The sequence below is a fragment of the Gymnogyps californianus genome, chromosome 5 (genome assembly GCF_018139145.2).
Source record: "Gymnogyps californianus isolate 813 chromosome 5, ASM1813914v2, whole genome shotgun sequence".
Classification (NCBI taxonomy): Eukaryota; Metazoa; Chordata; class Aves; order Accipitriformes; family Cathartidae; genus Gymnogyps; species Gymnogyps californianus.
The window spans coordinates 25,768,936-25,785,153 of record NC_059475.1 but is presented as its reverse complement, the minus strand read 5'-3'; the positions used below and the strand labels follow the sequence as shown (position 1 = coordinate 25,785,153).

At 46.5% G+C, this 16,218-nt stretch overlaps 2 protein-coding genes across 3 annotated transcripts in view; both read right to left on the bottom strand.

The window, feature by feature from the left end:
- Positions 1 to 2,248: 2,248 nt before the first annotated feature.
- CD82 (CD82 molecule) overlaps positions 2,249 to 16,218 on the bottom strand; it is a 41,613-nt gene continuing 27,643 nt past the window's right edge. For both annotated transcript variants that reach the window (XM_050898481.1, XM_050898482.1), the window contains exons 4-9: positions 14,022 to 14,146; positions 12,747 to 12,821; positions 7,767 to 7,874; positions 5,284 to 5,475; positions 4,909 to 4,992; positions 2,249 to 4,417 (exon numbers count right to left, since the gene is read on the bottom strand). In XM_050898481.1, coding sequence (XP_050754438.1) covers positions 4,340 to 4,417; positions 4,909 to 4,992; positions 5,284 to 5,475; positions 7,767 to 7,874; positions 12,747 to 12,821; positions 14,022 to 14,146 — 662 coding nt within the window. In that variant the 3' untranslated portion in view covers positions 2,249 to 4,339. The remainder of the gene's footprint in view (positions 4,418 to 4,908; positions 4,993 to 5,283; positions 5,476 to 7,766; positions 7,875 to 12,746; positions 12,822 to 14,021; positions 14,147 to 16,218) is intronic.
- Positions 9,657 to 16,218, bottom strand: part of EXT2 (exostosin glycosyltransferase 2) — a 334,688-nt gene continuing 328,126 nt past the window's right edge. The window contains exon 15 of the transcript XR_007766582.1: positions 9,657 to 9,668. The gene's annotated coding sequence lies outside the window, so the exon portion shown is untranslated. The remainder of the gene's footprint in view (positions 9,669 to 16,218) is intronic.

Genomic DNA, 16,218 nt, shown 5'->3' with positions numbered 1-16,218 from the left:
CCCATACCCATTCTAACTAAATGCAATTCCTCTTTCCTTTCCAGAAGGAAAAAAACACCTCATGGGAAGAATTATAGCGGCTTCTGAGTTCCTCATGATCATATAGAATGAGGAACGTCACCAGTTCATTACTAGGGGCCTTGCTTAAGGCCACAGGGAGGTCAGAACTATACTCTTGCAATATTAATTATTGGCCTGGGACAGCTATATAGCAGCTTATTGGTTACACACAAAATGATTCCATGTGCTGAGCTACTGCAGAGGCTGGCGCTGTGGGTTTTGCTAGACAAACACTGCAGCTCCCAAGAAGTCCGACTGCTATTCTGAATTCTAGTTCCAGAGGTAAAGGTTTGCTGCTGGAGATGAGCTGGGAGCCTGGCCCAAGAAGCACCAGCAGGTTTCTTGCTTTCTGAAGGTCTGAGGACTTTCTTCCTGGAATCCTTTTTTAGGTCAAGTTTATAAGCATCAAATGCCCCCTCCTTCCCCCCAGACTGACCACACAAAGGAACTGAGGATGAAGGGAAACAGGAAAAAGATGGGGACAGGGAAAGAAGCAGCAGAAGCTGCTCCTCATGCTATCTCCAACTTCCAGAGCTACTTAGGGCAGAAACCTGAGAAGCAAGCACAACCCATATACAGTAGTAGAAGACATGCAACAAAATATCCAACTGTGTGCTGCTCCAAGAAATGGAAGGGAAAATTATCCCTAAAAATGCCAAGCATGCAGCACAAATCTTTTACGAGGAGAATACATTTGTAATTACAAGTTATTTTGGCTACCCTGCTGCCAGGAGTAACTAGGAGCAGAAGGAAGCTATCGGTGTCATCATCTTGTCCCCCAGGGACCAGCCGATGCTGCTGATACTGCAGCACCCGGGCTGAGTTTTCTTGGTGGAACACCTCCCTCCAGTGGCCAAAGGCAAGTGGTTTCCACAGAGCTCGGGCACTTGGGGACAAGCAGCAGTCCTCACCTTCCCTCCTTTCTCCTTCCAGCTCCACATCAGGCTGAAGGAGAACCAGCAGCGCCCTTCCCCACTTAGCAGCCATCTGGTCAGGTTTGGCAGCTTTGCCGTGAAGTGTAGCCCTCTAAATCGTGAGGCCCTGGGAAAGCATTGCCACCTCAAAGCAGGGTGCTCTGGGAAACCAACCAGAAAGAGGGGAGATCCCATATGACTAAGAATCAAGCTCTCCTCAAGCACAGCCCAGGACAGCCTAAAGGAACAAGTTGTACTTACAGATCATTGCACCCTACTGTGGGTCCAGGATCCATTTAAGCACCTCTCACTCCACACTCAGCTGGTCCGGGTAACTGAAGTCTTGACTCTAGACCAGTTGCCACCAGTGTTTGCTGGTAGCAGCCCAGCACCTTCTTCTCTACAAACTTCACTCTGTTTCTTCAAACATGTATGAGGACTTAGGTCATGCTTATTACTTCCTAAAGCAACAGCTCCAGGCTCCATTAGCACACTAATGTAGGTCCTTCTAAGGACAGCCATTTAAAAAGGCCAGAAACACCACCATGGAGCAGGATCTGAAGGAATTTTGAGATCCAGCTCATATCCACTTCTCAACTGCTTAGCTGAGGGAAGCAAGAAGATTCATACAGTTGCTCTATCTACTTCTCAAGAGCTGTTCAAACAGTCAAGCCCAGTGTGTGGTAGCATAACCTACAAAAATGGCAACCTCAGCCTTCTTCCTCCTCACAGTGGCAGGGCAGGGGCTGAGAAATCTTTTTTTAAAATAGCAGCCTAGAGGCAGGAACCTACTGAAGGTGAGTAGGGAGAGGAAAAAATGATAAAGCTAAGCTAGCAAGAGCTGTATGCACTGTGGGCATAGCAGCAAGCTTATGTTTTGTCAGAGTTAGTCCCCGAGGCTTATGACTTCATACAGTACAGACTGTACAGATTTGAAGCGACACCTTCAAATACAGAGATCACTTAGCTTAGGAGATAGCAGGTAATTCAAAGGAACTACCACTCAGTCAGCTTACCCTAGGACAGACATACTTCATAAAACAAGGGAAAGTTTACTCTAGAATATAGCCTAGGAACATTGTCATCTCTCTGCTGGGCAGTATCTTCACAGTCCACATTGATATCACACATGGGCCTCAGAACAGCTTTTGACAGGCCCTTTGCTACCTTGAACAAACAAGGTGTCATTGATTTGCATGTAAAGCAGACAGTTGTGGAGAGGAAGCAAGGGGAACCCACTGCAATGCACAAGTCGTAGGCAGAGATATATTTTTTTTTAGCAAAGTCTTTATTACAGAAATATTCACCCTCTAGACTTTTATATCTGTACATGCATTTCTTCCACTAGGAAGATGTTGCTAAAAACAGACAAAAAAAACAAAAAGGAAACCCAGCACGGGCTCCTTTTTACTTGCTGCTTGGCATTGGCATCTGTAACTGAACAAGAATCTTACAAATAAGAACACATTAGAGAATAGACTTTGTGCTACAAAAGCTAGCAAGCTTTACTGCTAAGAAGGGTGCCTTCTGCTATAACAAAGGTCAGCTTCAAGGATCGGTGCAGGAGGGGGCAGGTGTCAAAATAGCAAAGCCTTATTAGACCTCCATAAAAACCAGTTGCCCAGTCATATCTACTCTCCCCAATCACTGCTGTGTCCAGAGATAAGGACAGAGCAGGGATCCACTGCTGGGGCCCTGATTCCCTGCACGAGCCTTTCTTCCCAGAAGGAAAACTGAGTAGGTAGTGAAGCCATCCCTTGGAACTGCTACTAGGGTTATTTCCACCAACCCTACCCCTGACGAGACAGTCCTGGAACCAACTCTGTAAGGCAAAGGCTCTCTCACCAAGTACCTTGTATCAGGTCTCAGGCAAGGACCATCCACTTCTCTCATACAGCTTCCTGCTGTCAGGGTGATTGCACGCATGTGCAACTGCGGGAAATCTGTCATGCCCAAGCCACCTCTAAGACTGATGATTTGCACCCAGCTCCCTTATCTAAGAAGTTGGGGCAGTTTTTCACATACATTTCCTACTTTCTTCTGCGCTACACCACTCCTTGCTGCTGGCCACTGGCTGAATAGAGCGAACAGCCCAGCCATTAAGTACAGAAACCACCCAGCCTGCATGACTGCAGAACCAGCTACTTTTCTGCTGCAGTGCTTACACTTGAGACAGAGCTCAGCATGCAGCCATGGCTTCAGACCACAGTGGAGTCAGAAGACTGGACAACTGAAATAAAAGCAACTTATCCTTGCATCCACACTACAGAACCTAAACTGGGCACTGGTAGCAGTGATATCTCCAGTATACAGCATCAGCAATCCAGTCAGATCCCTCCATATTCATAATTAAAAACCACAGCTAACAAATTTTATGTTCATAAATGGGGCAGGGGAAGAATCAAGTTAATCGTAACCTTTATAGAAGTTGGCAACCCAAGAATGCAACCAGCAGAGCCAGCCTGGGGCTGAGTCCACACTATGCAGCAGTCTCTGAAGTGCCTCCAAGCTGACAGGAGCCAGCAAAGCAGTGCTAGGAGGAGAGGAAAAGGTAAAGAGGCAAGTGGGAGAAACATGTAAGTGTCAAATCCAGAACCCAAGGGACCCATTCCAGAAGCAGCTGAGCACCACCACCATAATCTGCCAGGCCACACTAGGAATAGGTAGGCTTGGCTCCCTCCCAGTGGCTTCTCATCACGCTCAAAGGGAAGAGCTCCACTGAAGGCAAGACATAGCTGACTCCAGAAGCAGGAGAAGCAAGTATGAAGGTAGCACTCGATATTTCAGATGAGAGCCTAGGCTGTAAGATGCACAGTAGGAGCTGAATCAGGTTAACTGCAAGGGAGGAGAAGGCCTATAAAGCACGACTAGTTACCACCACAAGTCAGTGAAGTAGGTGAAGCTACCAAAGCACTGGAATCTCAACAGCAATCCTGGCTCATGGGACAAAGAGATGGGACTTCTGTGGGTAGGGGGAAAGATGTGTGGGAGGAGAACGAGGAGGGAGAGGAGTTATTGTATGTTAGGCCCAGTGGGTTGTAGAATGGAGATACGAATAGTATTGTTTAACACGGACCAGGCAGCAAAAGCATTGTCCCCTCAGGTTAATCGGTGTCTCATGTGATACGAGACAGTTAAGTTCTGCTTCTTGAAGCAGAAATAATCCAGAGGCAGGATGCAGGTGGCTCAAGGGCCCTATTGCCAGAAGATCAGGCTGTATTGCAGCTCTAACAGTTCTTAGCAGAGTGGTATCAGAAATGGGATATCACAGGAATAATGGTCAATGGTTGGACAGTCTGGGTATGAGGCAGGAATGTTCTGTTTGCTCCTTTCTCTGTGGTGCCGTAGCTCTGGAGTCAGCCAACTCAAGACTTGGGCACTTTGGTGTAGTCTTCACTGTGTATGTTCTTGCAGAGCGAAATGGACAGTATCATCCCCAGCAGCTGGAATAAGTAATGAAGAATGGGAAAAAAAATCAGCAACCAGACTGATAAGGTGAGAAGAAAGGGTGATACAGGGGAGCAGAATACAGTGGTCTCCTTTTAATGACACCACACAGGTGAACAGAGTTGGTCCCCAATGCAAGGAAAATGCAATAATCAGGATGACAAAAATATTTTGCTGCAAAAAAATGTGCCTTCATCTGAAATCTATGTTATGGGCTTTTTAAGGCAAAAAGTGGCATCTCACTGGTTACACATACAGTGAATTGCCAAGTGTCAGACACAGTAGCAGGAACCACAACTAGACAGGGGTTTGTTCAATTTTTAATCCAACCAATGAAAGCAGCAGTTCAAAGCTCCAGGTGGACACAACCAAGAGCTAGAACTGCACTGCCATTAAACCAAGTTGTCTATTACTTGAAAAAAGAGCTTTGCCTTTAAAAGAGTCTCTATGGTAAGACAGTATAGGTTCATGTCAGGGAGTGACTTACCTCTATAACAGCAACACCAGTGCAGACCCCAAGAATGACACCAAGGTTGTCCTTCAACCACTTCTCTACACCATCCATGCATCCCTATGGAGAAAACATGGTCACACGGGAAAGACACACAAATGTAAGTATCTCAAGACTGAAAATCCATAACACATCTCCTTGTGCACTCAGGGATTATCCCAGTTACATGCCATACCAAGTTGCACAGTAGCTTTAGCAGAAAAGGGCAGGATCCCTGTCCCCCTTTGCCCCAATTTCCACAGGTACTTCAAGCAATACTGACATGAAAAAAGTGCTCTAAATAACTCCCAGAGGAACAAAGACAAGGCGACTTCAGTGGAAGCTTCACAGGGCCCAGAAATACTCACTCACCTGCTCATGAACAGGCCAGTCAGCATACGTTGCAGTGCCATTGACAGCGACATCCAGATTACAGAAACCGCTATCTACCTGAAAGTCCTTGGAGCTATTGGAGCAGGAGCAAGGATACGCAGTCATGCTTTGGTTGATAAGAATCTCATTATTTTCCCAGTCCTTTGCTCCAGTCCAGCCACAGCAGGCGATCTAATAAGCAGAGAGAGATCATCACGGTCTTACACTTTGCACGGGTAACGTACTGCACGTGAAAACAGACAGTGGAGGTAGAAGTACACAGGAGCTCTCCATGTAACAACAGTCAGGCCATACAGTTTGCATGAATTAGTTACATTAGAACATCATCCTCGTTACCAGATGATAACCTATGCATATGGCCGTCCAGAAGACAGGGGCATTATTTCCTACCAAAGAATCACTCTGCTAGCAAGACAAGAGTTGAAGGGCCATTTCCAGCAGACTTTGAGCATAGTAGACTATAATATGTCCAGGTCATCTATAAAGTTCTAGCACACCAGTCACGCTAGAATATGAATCCTTCACAAGCCTTACTGCTGAGGCCTAGATACTCAGATTTCAGCAGGCCATACAGCTTGACATCAATTCTACAGAGTGTAATTTTGATTAGTTTTTGCAGACTAAATACCAGCAAACCTCATCTTATTTCCAGGTAACAATGCTAAACAGAGGTAAAAGTGCAAAACAGATGTTGCTGGTGGGTCAGCTGGAGGAAGGCAGTTGTCCTGTGTGACATGTTTGAGAGATTTTTTTTTCAGTCCCTCCAGTTCATCAGCAGCAGATTGATTTGGTGAGGAAGAAGCAAGGCAGGCAAGAGATTAATGTGTTGACATCACATGTATTCAAAGACATCTCAAAAGGATTACTACCTAGTGTTCCACCAGCAGTGGAACTTCCATAGGTTTAAACGCTAAGACCTTATTTTTCTTTGAGTAGCACGCATTTTTTGATCAGACATGAAGCAGGAACTTTTCATTTTCTGGTTCCCAATTGCAAGGTACCACTGATCTTAGCTGTGGCCCCCAGGGGACACCAGCAGCTACCACACGATGGCGTCGACATGCCGCCGAGCCCCAGCGAGTCACGACGAGTTTGCACCCGCCTGGCTGCACTTGGGACTGGCTGGAAGATGGGATGAGGAAAATTTTCCATCCGAAGAAACATTTACATTCCTATACAGCCACGTGATAAAACTGCAGTTGCTGGAGGGGAAAGCACATCGGGAAGTCCAGCAAAGAATAAGATCTTATCTTAAGCATGGATCCCAGCGCTTGCACGGTGGTACAGAGCAGAAAGGCTATCAAACTTGAGGTGGAAGTTTAGGGAAAATCCCCCTCTGCTCAGAAAGGAAAAGTAATGTTTCAGTCTGACCTAACAGACATGAGAGCAGAGGTACAAACAGCTGAACACTCACACCAGGAAGAGCATTTGGTTTCCAAACAAGTGTTGAAGATCCAGCCTCCAGAAGGAACTGCCTCTGCCTCACAGAGGTTTGGACTTTAACTCCAAGACTGGTCTACAGAACACCCACCCCCTTTCAAATGCTAACTCTAGTATATGAGAGGAATTAGACTCCAAACACTTGACTTCTCCACCTCTACAAAACCTTCTTCTGTTCCTACATAAAAGAAGGGCTCAAGCAGGATCCTCTCTCCACAGTAGACTCGGGTTTCTCTTGAGTCAACTAGCAAGGAGATGCAACTACAGTGATAAAACATAAATAAATCATTCTCCCTCCAAGGAGGGGAAATACTGCAGGTCAGTGTTTTGCAGACCAAAGAACAGACAGAAGAAAAATGTATTAGTTTTACTTACTACACATCAGTCCCATGCTGGGCATGTATTTAACCACAACAGCCAGCCAGCTCTCAAGCTTGTAGTTTCGCAGTAAACAGCTATCATGACTCCAGTGTGACTGAACACTGACCTAGTTGCTCAAGCACTGAGCCTGATGCTAAAACAGAAACCATGGGCTCTGGTTTGGCTGGATGGCTCCCAAGAACGCTGACACTTGCAGAAGAGCCATCACAATAAGCAAGCAACATGCACCAAGTAGTAAGGCAGGCAGTGCTGCTGACTTGCCTGGCAATAAGCTAGGGACTTGACTTGCTCAAAAACAGTATGCACTGTGGCTTTCACAGAGGCTAGTATTCTGGAGACAAAGAGAAGTGTTGGGGTGCCATTTGATAGGCCAGATACATTAGGCTATGCAGCCAATACTAGTGAGTCCTAACAGCCAGCATGCAGGAATGGTTCAGGGTCTTACCTAGTAATAGCAAGCAAGACAGTTTTCTAGTCTGCAGGCACCAAACCTCACAGGCAACTTTGTAGATCAGCCAGATCAATGTGCTGTAGTATTGCCTCTTGCTATACTTGTTTCCCTGTCCTCAGCCTAGTTTTACAGGCCATTGACTGCACTGACAAATAGCATCATCTGCCTCTTGCTGCATCCCATGACTCACCTGTGTTTGCACATAGTCCCATGCATCTTGTAAGTTCCTCTCATCATCATTCGAAGGGTCATAATTTTTAATCAGACTTCCAACTATGTGGGACAACTCTTCTTTCAGCTGGCAAGGAAAAAAAAGGCAGGAGAGTTAGATTAGTCCATTCCTTGTAGCCTTTTCTTTGGAGCTTATGGTACACATAGGCAGTTTCAGTCACTCAGAAAAAGCTAAGTGCAAAAAGTAACAAGTACAGGTAAGGTGATATATACAGCCTCAGTCTTGAAGGGAAGGCAAGAGAGCAACTTTGCTACGCAATGCAACAGCCAAAGCACTTGTACTTCCCAGCAAGTCCTTGCCCAGTCACAGAGAAGGGCTACAAACCTGATGAGCAATAAGGAAACAGAACTGGGTATGGTTACCCTGGTAAGATGCAGGCCGAACAACTGCTGCCTGCCCCAGACAAGATAGAGGTGAAAGGTAAGTGCAAGCTGAAGGACAACATTGCCTTAAGTACTCACAGGTAACGTATTTCTAACCTTCCACTGCAAGTGAGACTCTGGTCCAGAGTCTCAGCACTGCAGTTCACCACCACCACTCAGGGAAGGTATGAGTCACTCTGCTCCTGTATGCAGCTGGGTTTTCTGACATACAGCTGGTGGAAACTTCCCTTTTTCACAAAGCATTGATCTGCCTCTCCCCAAACTCCTACAACTGCTGCTTCTATATTAAGACAGGAAGCACTACAACTATCTAAACTGCTCATTAACAGTCTTATGACAAAGCTCAGGTGTATCAAATCATCCCTTCACCCCCATTCCTTATCCAGAGATATTTACAACACCTTTCAGTCTGATGAGAGGTGCAAGCTACCACCCAGCAGCCTCCTTCGTCCCACCTCCTTCTGAAGCTCTTCTCAGCCAGCCTGTACCTGAGGACAGCTGTTACTGCTAAGGACAGACCCAGATCACAAGAGGCTGGAGACAAGCATCAGACTGCTTGACGGATGGAATAGAGTTACATCAGCCTGAGATATTTCTCAGGAAACGGTTGGTGGAAACTGTTTTTTCCCCTCCTTCTACTCTTAAGCATTGCAAATGACCACGGCAAACCCAGGGACACCCCGCAAGAGGAAGCGGTGCCTACTGTTAGAGAGAAGCTTCTCTATATCAGCAACTCTTCTTCCTAGGAAAACTGTAGCTCAGCTCACTGGGATCAGCTATGTCAGGGCCGACAGATGGGAGTTGCATGATCTTTCTTCTCACGATGTCTAGCTCTTCCCCTTTTAATTACTTCGCTTCCCCTTTTCCTTCCCTTCAAATCAAGGCAACTTGACCTGGTTCTCACTAATGAGATTGGCCTTGGCTGCTGCCATAAGCCTTATCAGTTACTGAACCTCTGAGTTCTCACCCTCACCCCTCCCACACACTGCTGCTCCACATGCAGAGGGATGCAAGGAGAGCTGGGTTTGTTGTCCTACCCTGGGCCCATCTAGCCCCTTAGCTATTAGGCCAGACAGAGCCTAGTGTCACTTCTGCAAGAATCCCAGGCAGTGCCTCTGTTTTCCATCCCAGGACCCCACCACAAGCAGAGACAGGGCCTGAACTAGATGTCCCCAATCACAGCTGCACAGGGAAGCTGTATCTCTGCCCTTCCTCTACTCTTACACAAGAGCAGGCAAGAAGTCTTACAAACAGCTCTGGTTTCAAAAGGTGAGGCATTTCAGTTAAAGAAAAACTCAGGCATTCTTAGGTGTTTCAGAAAGTAATTGGAGAAAGGGCAAATATTACGCAAACAATAGCACAGCTCTGGAGAGCATACACATAGGCAGCTTGTTCACGTGTTTAACCAGCAGAGCAGCCCAAAGGGGAAAGACAGGCACCTGCAGCCGATCATCCTTCCGCACTTGGCAGAAGAAAACTGAAAGAGCAACAAGCTAGAAAGGCATACTGAACGCTTAGGCAGGCTTTCAACATCCTCGCCATCTTCACCCATTTAAGGCCTGTCAGGACTCAGTGCTGCGTGGAGCATGATTGCTCCAAGAAATGGCTACCCTTGCTTTCTGGGCTCCTGCTGCTTCCCGGCTCTAGCTAGCCTGGTGTCAGAAGGCACAACCCCACCACCCCACAGCAGGGGCATTCAAAGCCTAGGCACGGAAGCCACAGACCACTGCCAGAAAGCAGCAGGGTTGTCAGTCTCCCCTTCACACAGGCTTACTGAAGAGGAAGCTGGGGAAAGCTGAACACCAGAGGCAAGAGCATAGGTCTTTGATTCCAGTCTTGATCACAGAATGAATCATGCAGGCTTCTTCCACTGTCAGACACTGTCAGTCATCTATTCTGTCCCTCTGTCTGAGGCTCAAGTTAGATCCTTCCCCCAGCATTTATTAGCACCTAGCCTGCACATTAAAATAGGCTCAAAAAACCAGGAGGGGGCTCTCACCCCCCAGTCACTTCAGATTCTGACACTAAGGCATAGTCTACAGCCCCAGGCAAGCTGCTGCATGATCACACAGGCCTGTTCCCTGCAAACAATAGCTAGCAAGTAGGGCAATTTCCAAAAGACCAGTGCTCTCCTTTGTTCAAGGCGTTTAAAGCCAAGCTGCAGAGAACTGTGTGAACTAGGCCAAGAGAGACCTTGCCCAGGCTCTTGCATGTTTAGGGGCTTGTGATCCACTAGATGTAGGTGATTAGCAACATTCAGCTCAAAGCAGAATGCCATTTACAACATTTGTGACATTAGTGTTTTGTCATCCCCAAAAAAACCCCACCACACAGTTTCAGTCGCCAACAGATGTAAGGGAAATGGATGTTGCATCAACATCCTCCCAGTAGTACTGGGCAATTCCAGTCTGAAGGGGCATTCCTCTAGCAATGCCCATGGGGGAGGCAAAGCAGCAGCGTTCCTATCAGAGACTTTTACAGTTAGGCTAACTCTATTTCAGCATACTGTCATATGTCAGGGGTGGGGAAGGATTTTGACACTGAAAAGGAACAGATATTCCAACAAAAAAACATCAAGTGAATCTGTTCAGTAGCTACTAATCAAGAAAAGGGCAAGTGGACAGGAGTACAACAACCATCCTGTCTACTCTCCTGCAGTGCAAAATAAATACTTCAGTTACAAGAAGTGGACGAGCAAGTATCACCTTACTACATTCTGGATCCAAGATCCTTTCCTCCACTCTTGTTATTCCTTGTTTTATATCCAACCAAGTTCCTGAAGTCAGAAAGAAATAAACACAAAGAACACAATAGACATCTAGGGACTGGATCTTGAGCAGTTTTCAGTTTGCTTCACTATGCTCGGAGCTGCCCTGGGATGACGTACATCAAGTGAAGCAGAGCGACATGCATAGCATCACTGAAGCGCAGCCACAAACCAGTGTGTGGGAGGTTTCAGCCAAGACCTTCCTGAAGCAGTTTTTCTTAGTGCTCTAGGCTGGTACTTCAGAGGATCACTGAAATTGAAGGGCTCTAGGAGAGCTTTTCCCTAAGTTTTGTTCACTGAGGACTGAACAGGAGCATCTGTTCAAAGCCCAGCTTCCCCTACCATTCTGCTGGATCCATACAAGTGATGATCTCAGCCACACCAGCTCCAAGGGCTGTGCAGAATAACTCCCAGCACTTTTATTCTCTCCCTGGTCTGACTGAGGTTCAAATGAAGAGCTACAGCTCAAAAGCTGGAGTTTTCTAGAGTAGAGTGACAGCTGGAGGAGAAATACCAACGGAGGTACGGAATTTCATGGTCTGAAAAGTCACATTTCCCCATCTTCCTCCTCTGCATTAGTCAGAGTTGTTTGTTGAGAATCAGCAGCTTGTTTAAAGCTGTAACTTTACACACCAGCTAGCCAACGTTTCAGTTTCTCCTTCAGCTCCAGCCAGCCCAGAGAGCAAGCTACATTCACACTACATTTGGCAAGGAACCCAGCCAGAAGCTGCTCACAGTCACCACAGCCACTTGTACAAAGCTCGTATCAGCTATTCCGGGGCAGGCACCTTCCCCCCACCCCCAAACTTTACCACCAGGCCCCATCCATAACTTCCTCAACCACCTGCTTTCTATAACCACCTAGCAGGAGCGTTGGCTTAGGAGAAGCAAGTACAGTTGTGCAGTGGTACAGATATACAGTTATGTGGCAAAGGACAGGGTTACCCACAACAGGTACCAGAAACCTGCATACCAGGACAGAAGCCAGCAGGGATCCCACAGTTATTACTTGCTCCCACTGTGTGAATGTGGCTCCCAGTTTAGCTGTCAAACAGCTGGAGGCCTGACCAGGCACTGCCCTGGCCAGGGAACCTATAGCCAGGACAGGCTGTTGCAATCCACTCAAGTAGCTCAAAAGTTACTCCCTTTACACTACCAAGCATATTGGAGCTCTAGAAGCATACATTGTGAAACTGCATTCCTGACAAAGAGATCCACTTCAAAATGTTAAACCACTTGGGTTTAAGCTCAAACTGTAGTACAGGAACTGTCAGATACTTGGGTTTGCTCTTGGAGAAAAAGGACAGCTCTTCCAAGGAGAGTTTTATATACAGATGTAGAACGACTGAAAGGACAGAACAACATGACATAAGGAGGGAGGCCACTCAGAAAAGCAATCACTCAGGCTGGTAACCCCTCAAGGCACCAGTGATGGCAACATGGTAGTAATCACTTCTACTACATGCCCAAATAGTAGTCTGCAAGCAGGATCAAGATGAGGTGTGGTCAAAAGCCTTTCAGGAATTTATTTTTACTGTTCCCACTACCCAAAAATAAAGCCTGCAGACCAAACAGAGCTTCGTAATCCTTGAGAAAGTAGCACTACTGAGGCCGGCAGATACAGAAGCAGCAAACTGTACAGCAAAGCTGCTGAGCTGGGGTAGAGGAAAGGAGAATCCAGTTATGCCTGCTAATGATAATAGCCCAGTTTGGATGAAAGAATTTCCAGGTGTCTCCTGTTCCCCCAAACCAAGACCAAGGAAAATACGCACAGTAAGAAACACTCACCGTTTCTTTCTGGAAGTAGATGACCAGTCCAGCAGCAACCTGAGTTATGAGGATTACCATCAGGCAGGTGAAGTACTGGAAACAAAAGAGAATAGATGACCACCATCAGCCTTTAGAAAGGTCTGTACATAATAGCACAAGTTTTAGTAAGATTTCATATACAAGAGAAGTCACAACATTGAGCCAACACCTTTGCCTGCAGACAAGCTCTGCTGTCAACAATGCTCTGCCCAGTAAAAGGCTTAAGTACAAGCATCTACATCAGACCAGTGCACTTCAGCACTTCTACCATCAGGCCAACAGGAAGACCTCAGGGGGAGAGGGTTTACAAGCACCCTCTGCATGTGTCATTCCAGCTGGGACTCCCTCTCCCACCTCCAGCTCTGTTCCCAGTCCACTGTGGCCTCAATCAGTTGGACTCTGCCTACCCCAAGCCTCCATAGCAAGAAAATTCAATTTTACAAACCTAATTTTTATTATTATTATGTTTAAAAGTCAATTACCTTTTTAAAAAATGCTATTTAATTTGTTTGAGGATCTAAATTTAAAATTAACCAGCAAACTGCTTTTAAGGAAAGTTTGACATCTGAGGTTCCTTTTAAATGGTGGCAGCTACTACCACTACATTAGGAGATGTTCCTAATGCCAGGACACACAATGTGGCCATACTTGGTTTCCTACACATATGTGCTCTGAATAAGCAGGAGTCAAGTAGCAGGTTGAGGTGTATGAAGCTAGTGTCATCTCATCCATCATAGACAGAAAATTTCCTGCAGATGAACCATTTGAAGAGAGCTGACATATAGGACGTTCCTAGTCAAGTCTCTCTCGACTCTTGCACTTTCGACAGAAGCTGAACTTTGCAGCACAGCAGGACACTGTCACTATTCCTCTTCTCTCTCACTGCCCTTGATACTCGTCCTCGCACCACTGAGAGCACAATGCCAACTGGGAAGTCGAGGTGAGGGGGGACGAGGTACAGGGTCACCTGGGGCATCTCTCCTCAGTTGGCAGTCCTCAACCCACTGTTTGCAGAAAGTGTCGGTGACATCCTCTCTCATTTCACAGAGTTATTAGCTCATCATCAGTAATGTTTGAGGAACTGCTGCTGCAGCCTGTTGACTGCTGCAGAACTTAATGTGTGCAAATTAAGAATTGGATCTAAGTTGACCTAGCAGAAGTACCATCCCCAAGAGACCTGAGCCCCAGCTACAATCCAACAGATTTGCAGAAGTATTAAAGGTTGGATCTAAAACATAGCATGAATTCTCTCACCAGACCCAAGAGACATCTGATTTCATTGACTGCTCCAAGACAGCCCAGGAACCCCATCAGCATGGTGAGAGCTCCAACACCAATAAGGACATATGCACCAGTCTTCAGGGAGGGAGATGACATCTCTGTAGAGGCCAGGAGAGGGAACAAAATTAGCTACTGACAAAACCTACATCTGCCATCACCATTTAGAGAACAGCCTCCGTATCTACTTAAAATTGTCTGTTGTCTTCTACAAAGGGACTGCACAGAGGTGTGTTGAACATGGGGACAGAAGGCTGCTTCTGGGTGTCTTCTGATGAAGGAAGACTTTCAAAGCCAACCTGCAGGTCTCCATTATCTCAGAGCCTGGAAGACTCAAGGTCACTCCAAACAAATGAACCTTGTTTGGCTAAAGTTAGCTGCTTACTGGATTTTTAACTCCCTCATGAATGCACTCTGAGTGAGAGTAAGATAAAGTATGTTCTACTCCACAACTACTGCCCATTTGCTTCAATTCCCTTTGCTATCTTCAGGGAAACTTTTTTCCAAGTCCTAAACCCCCTTTTTGGTTTGGCTTTTCACTTTAATGCACTATTCCTTGTTCCAGCCATTCTGGTTTTACTTATCCACTTGCAGTCAGTGGGACACACAAACTCCATGGAGCGAAACATGACGCAAAAGCTACAGCTAGTGTTGAGCATAGATGTGACAGGTTACTTGAAAAGTCAGTGTTGAATGGCTTGTGGCCAGGCACTCACTGCAGGCTGTTGCAGCACCTGTGTATGATCCCCTGCAAACAGATGCTATTCCAGCATCAAAACAGATATCATGCCCAAATTAACTACTTTTACATATCCTCCTAGCTATCCCCTGCTATTGCGTCTGGAATGACTGTGCTCTTGAACGCTCAACAGTTTTTCAACCAGGTTTAGGTAGTATTATTTCAGATATGCTGGTGCTGTCAGTCCTCCCCTCAACATTTAGTACTGTGAGCAACAGAATAGACAAGCTCTTACATTTGGGTTGGTCACAGGACTATTTCTTGCAGAATAGGATTGGAGGGAGCAAGTATTACAGCTAAAAAGTTGAAGAGATACTCTGTCTAGAAATAGTAACCAGAAACCTCATTTATCATTAAGAGACATTCTTAAACCTGCGAGCTGCACAGTGTAGGGGAATTCTGAATGTCCAGTGATTAATGAAAATAATGTTCCTAGAGCTCAGCATTTAGTTTCCGGGACAGCAGTCCCAGGAGGCAAGCTTCCTCTGAGCTCCTCCTGAAATAACTTAACAGAGAGTAACCGAATCCAGACTAATTCCACTCCCCCCACCTCTGATACTTGGTGCAAGTCACCAGCTCCCAATTTTTTTCCCTAGAACATGCCAAACAGAGGAAAAAAGACCAGTTATCAAAAAATGAACCAGAGCTGTTTGCCACACAGGTCACTTCAGCCTTGATTCATTTCCAGGCCAGACTCTCCCTGGCTGGAAATACGCCACAGAAACCAGGATCCTGCTCCTCCTTCCTCACCAGTCCTGGGACTCTTGCTGTGCAGGTTAGGTGCTGATACTGGAAAGCATTTACTGAAGTAGCAGCCTTACAGGAGTGGCCTTCATAAGACTACACTACTCCCTCCCCCAAAATCTGCTCGGCCATCATACAAGTGTTCAAGTGCCCGGGTTGCAGCACCTCCACAGTGCTAGAACGCAGTTGCTTAGTCAACTTCTCGTTAGAAGAAAGAAAAAGGTATTTCCAACTCAAAAGCCCTTCGGAGAAGCGACAGTGGCAGGAGGACAGGAGCTGTGCTTGCACTTCTCATCTGCAATCCGTCTTGTCTTACAAGAGAAGGTTCTGCTGGCAAGATGACTCCTGCTCTGTTTGCTGTCGCTCCGTGTTTTCCCCTGTGCTGGGCAGGCGGCCAAGCAAGTACAACAGGCTCCTCTGGCAGCGGCTGGAGTGCCCTGCTGTGCTGAGCTCCCTCCCTGATGCCTGGGTTACTAAAGCAGAGGGAAAGAGGGGCAAGGCATGGGAAAGGAAGCGAGGGGGCAGGGAGAAAGAGCTGATGCTGGAAATCTCCAGGAAGGAAGCTAAATCCTTAAATGCTCTGTTAGCAGAGATTCTGGGTAAAATGGGAAGAAGCAGAGCCAAGCTCAGGGACTTCATATCTCCACAAGTGGTAGTAACACCCATTAGCCTGGGGGAACAGCTGCTGGC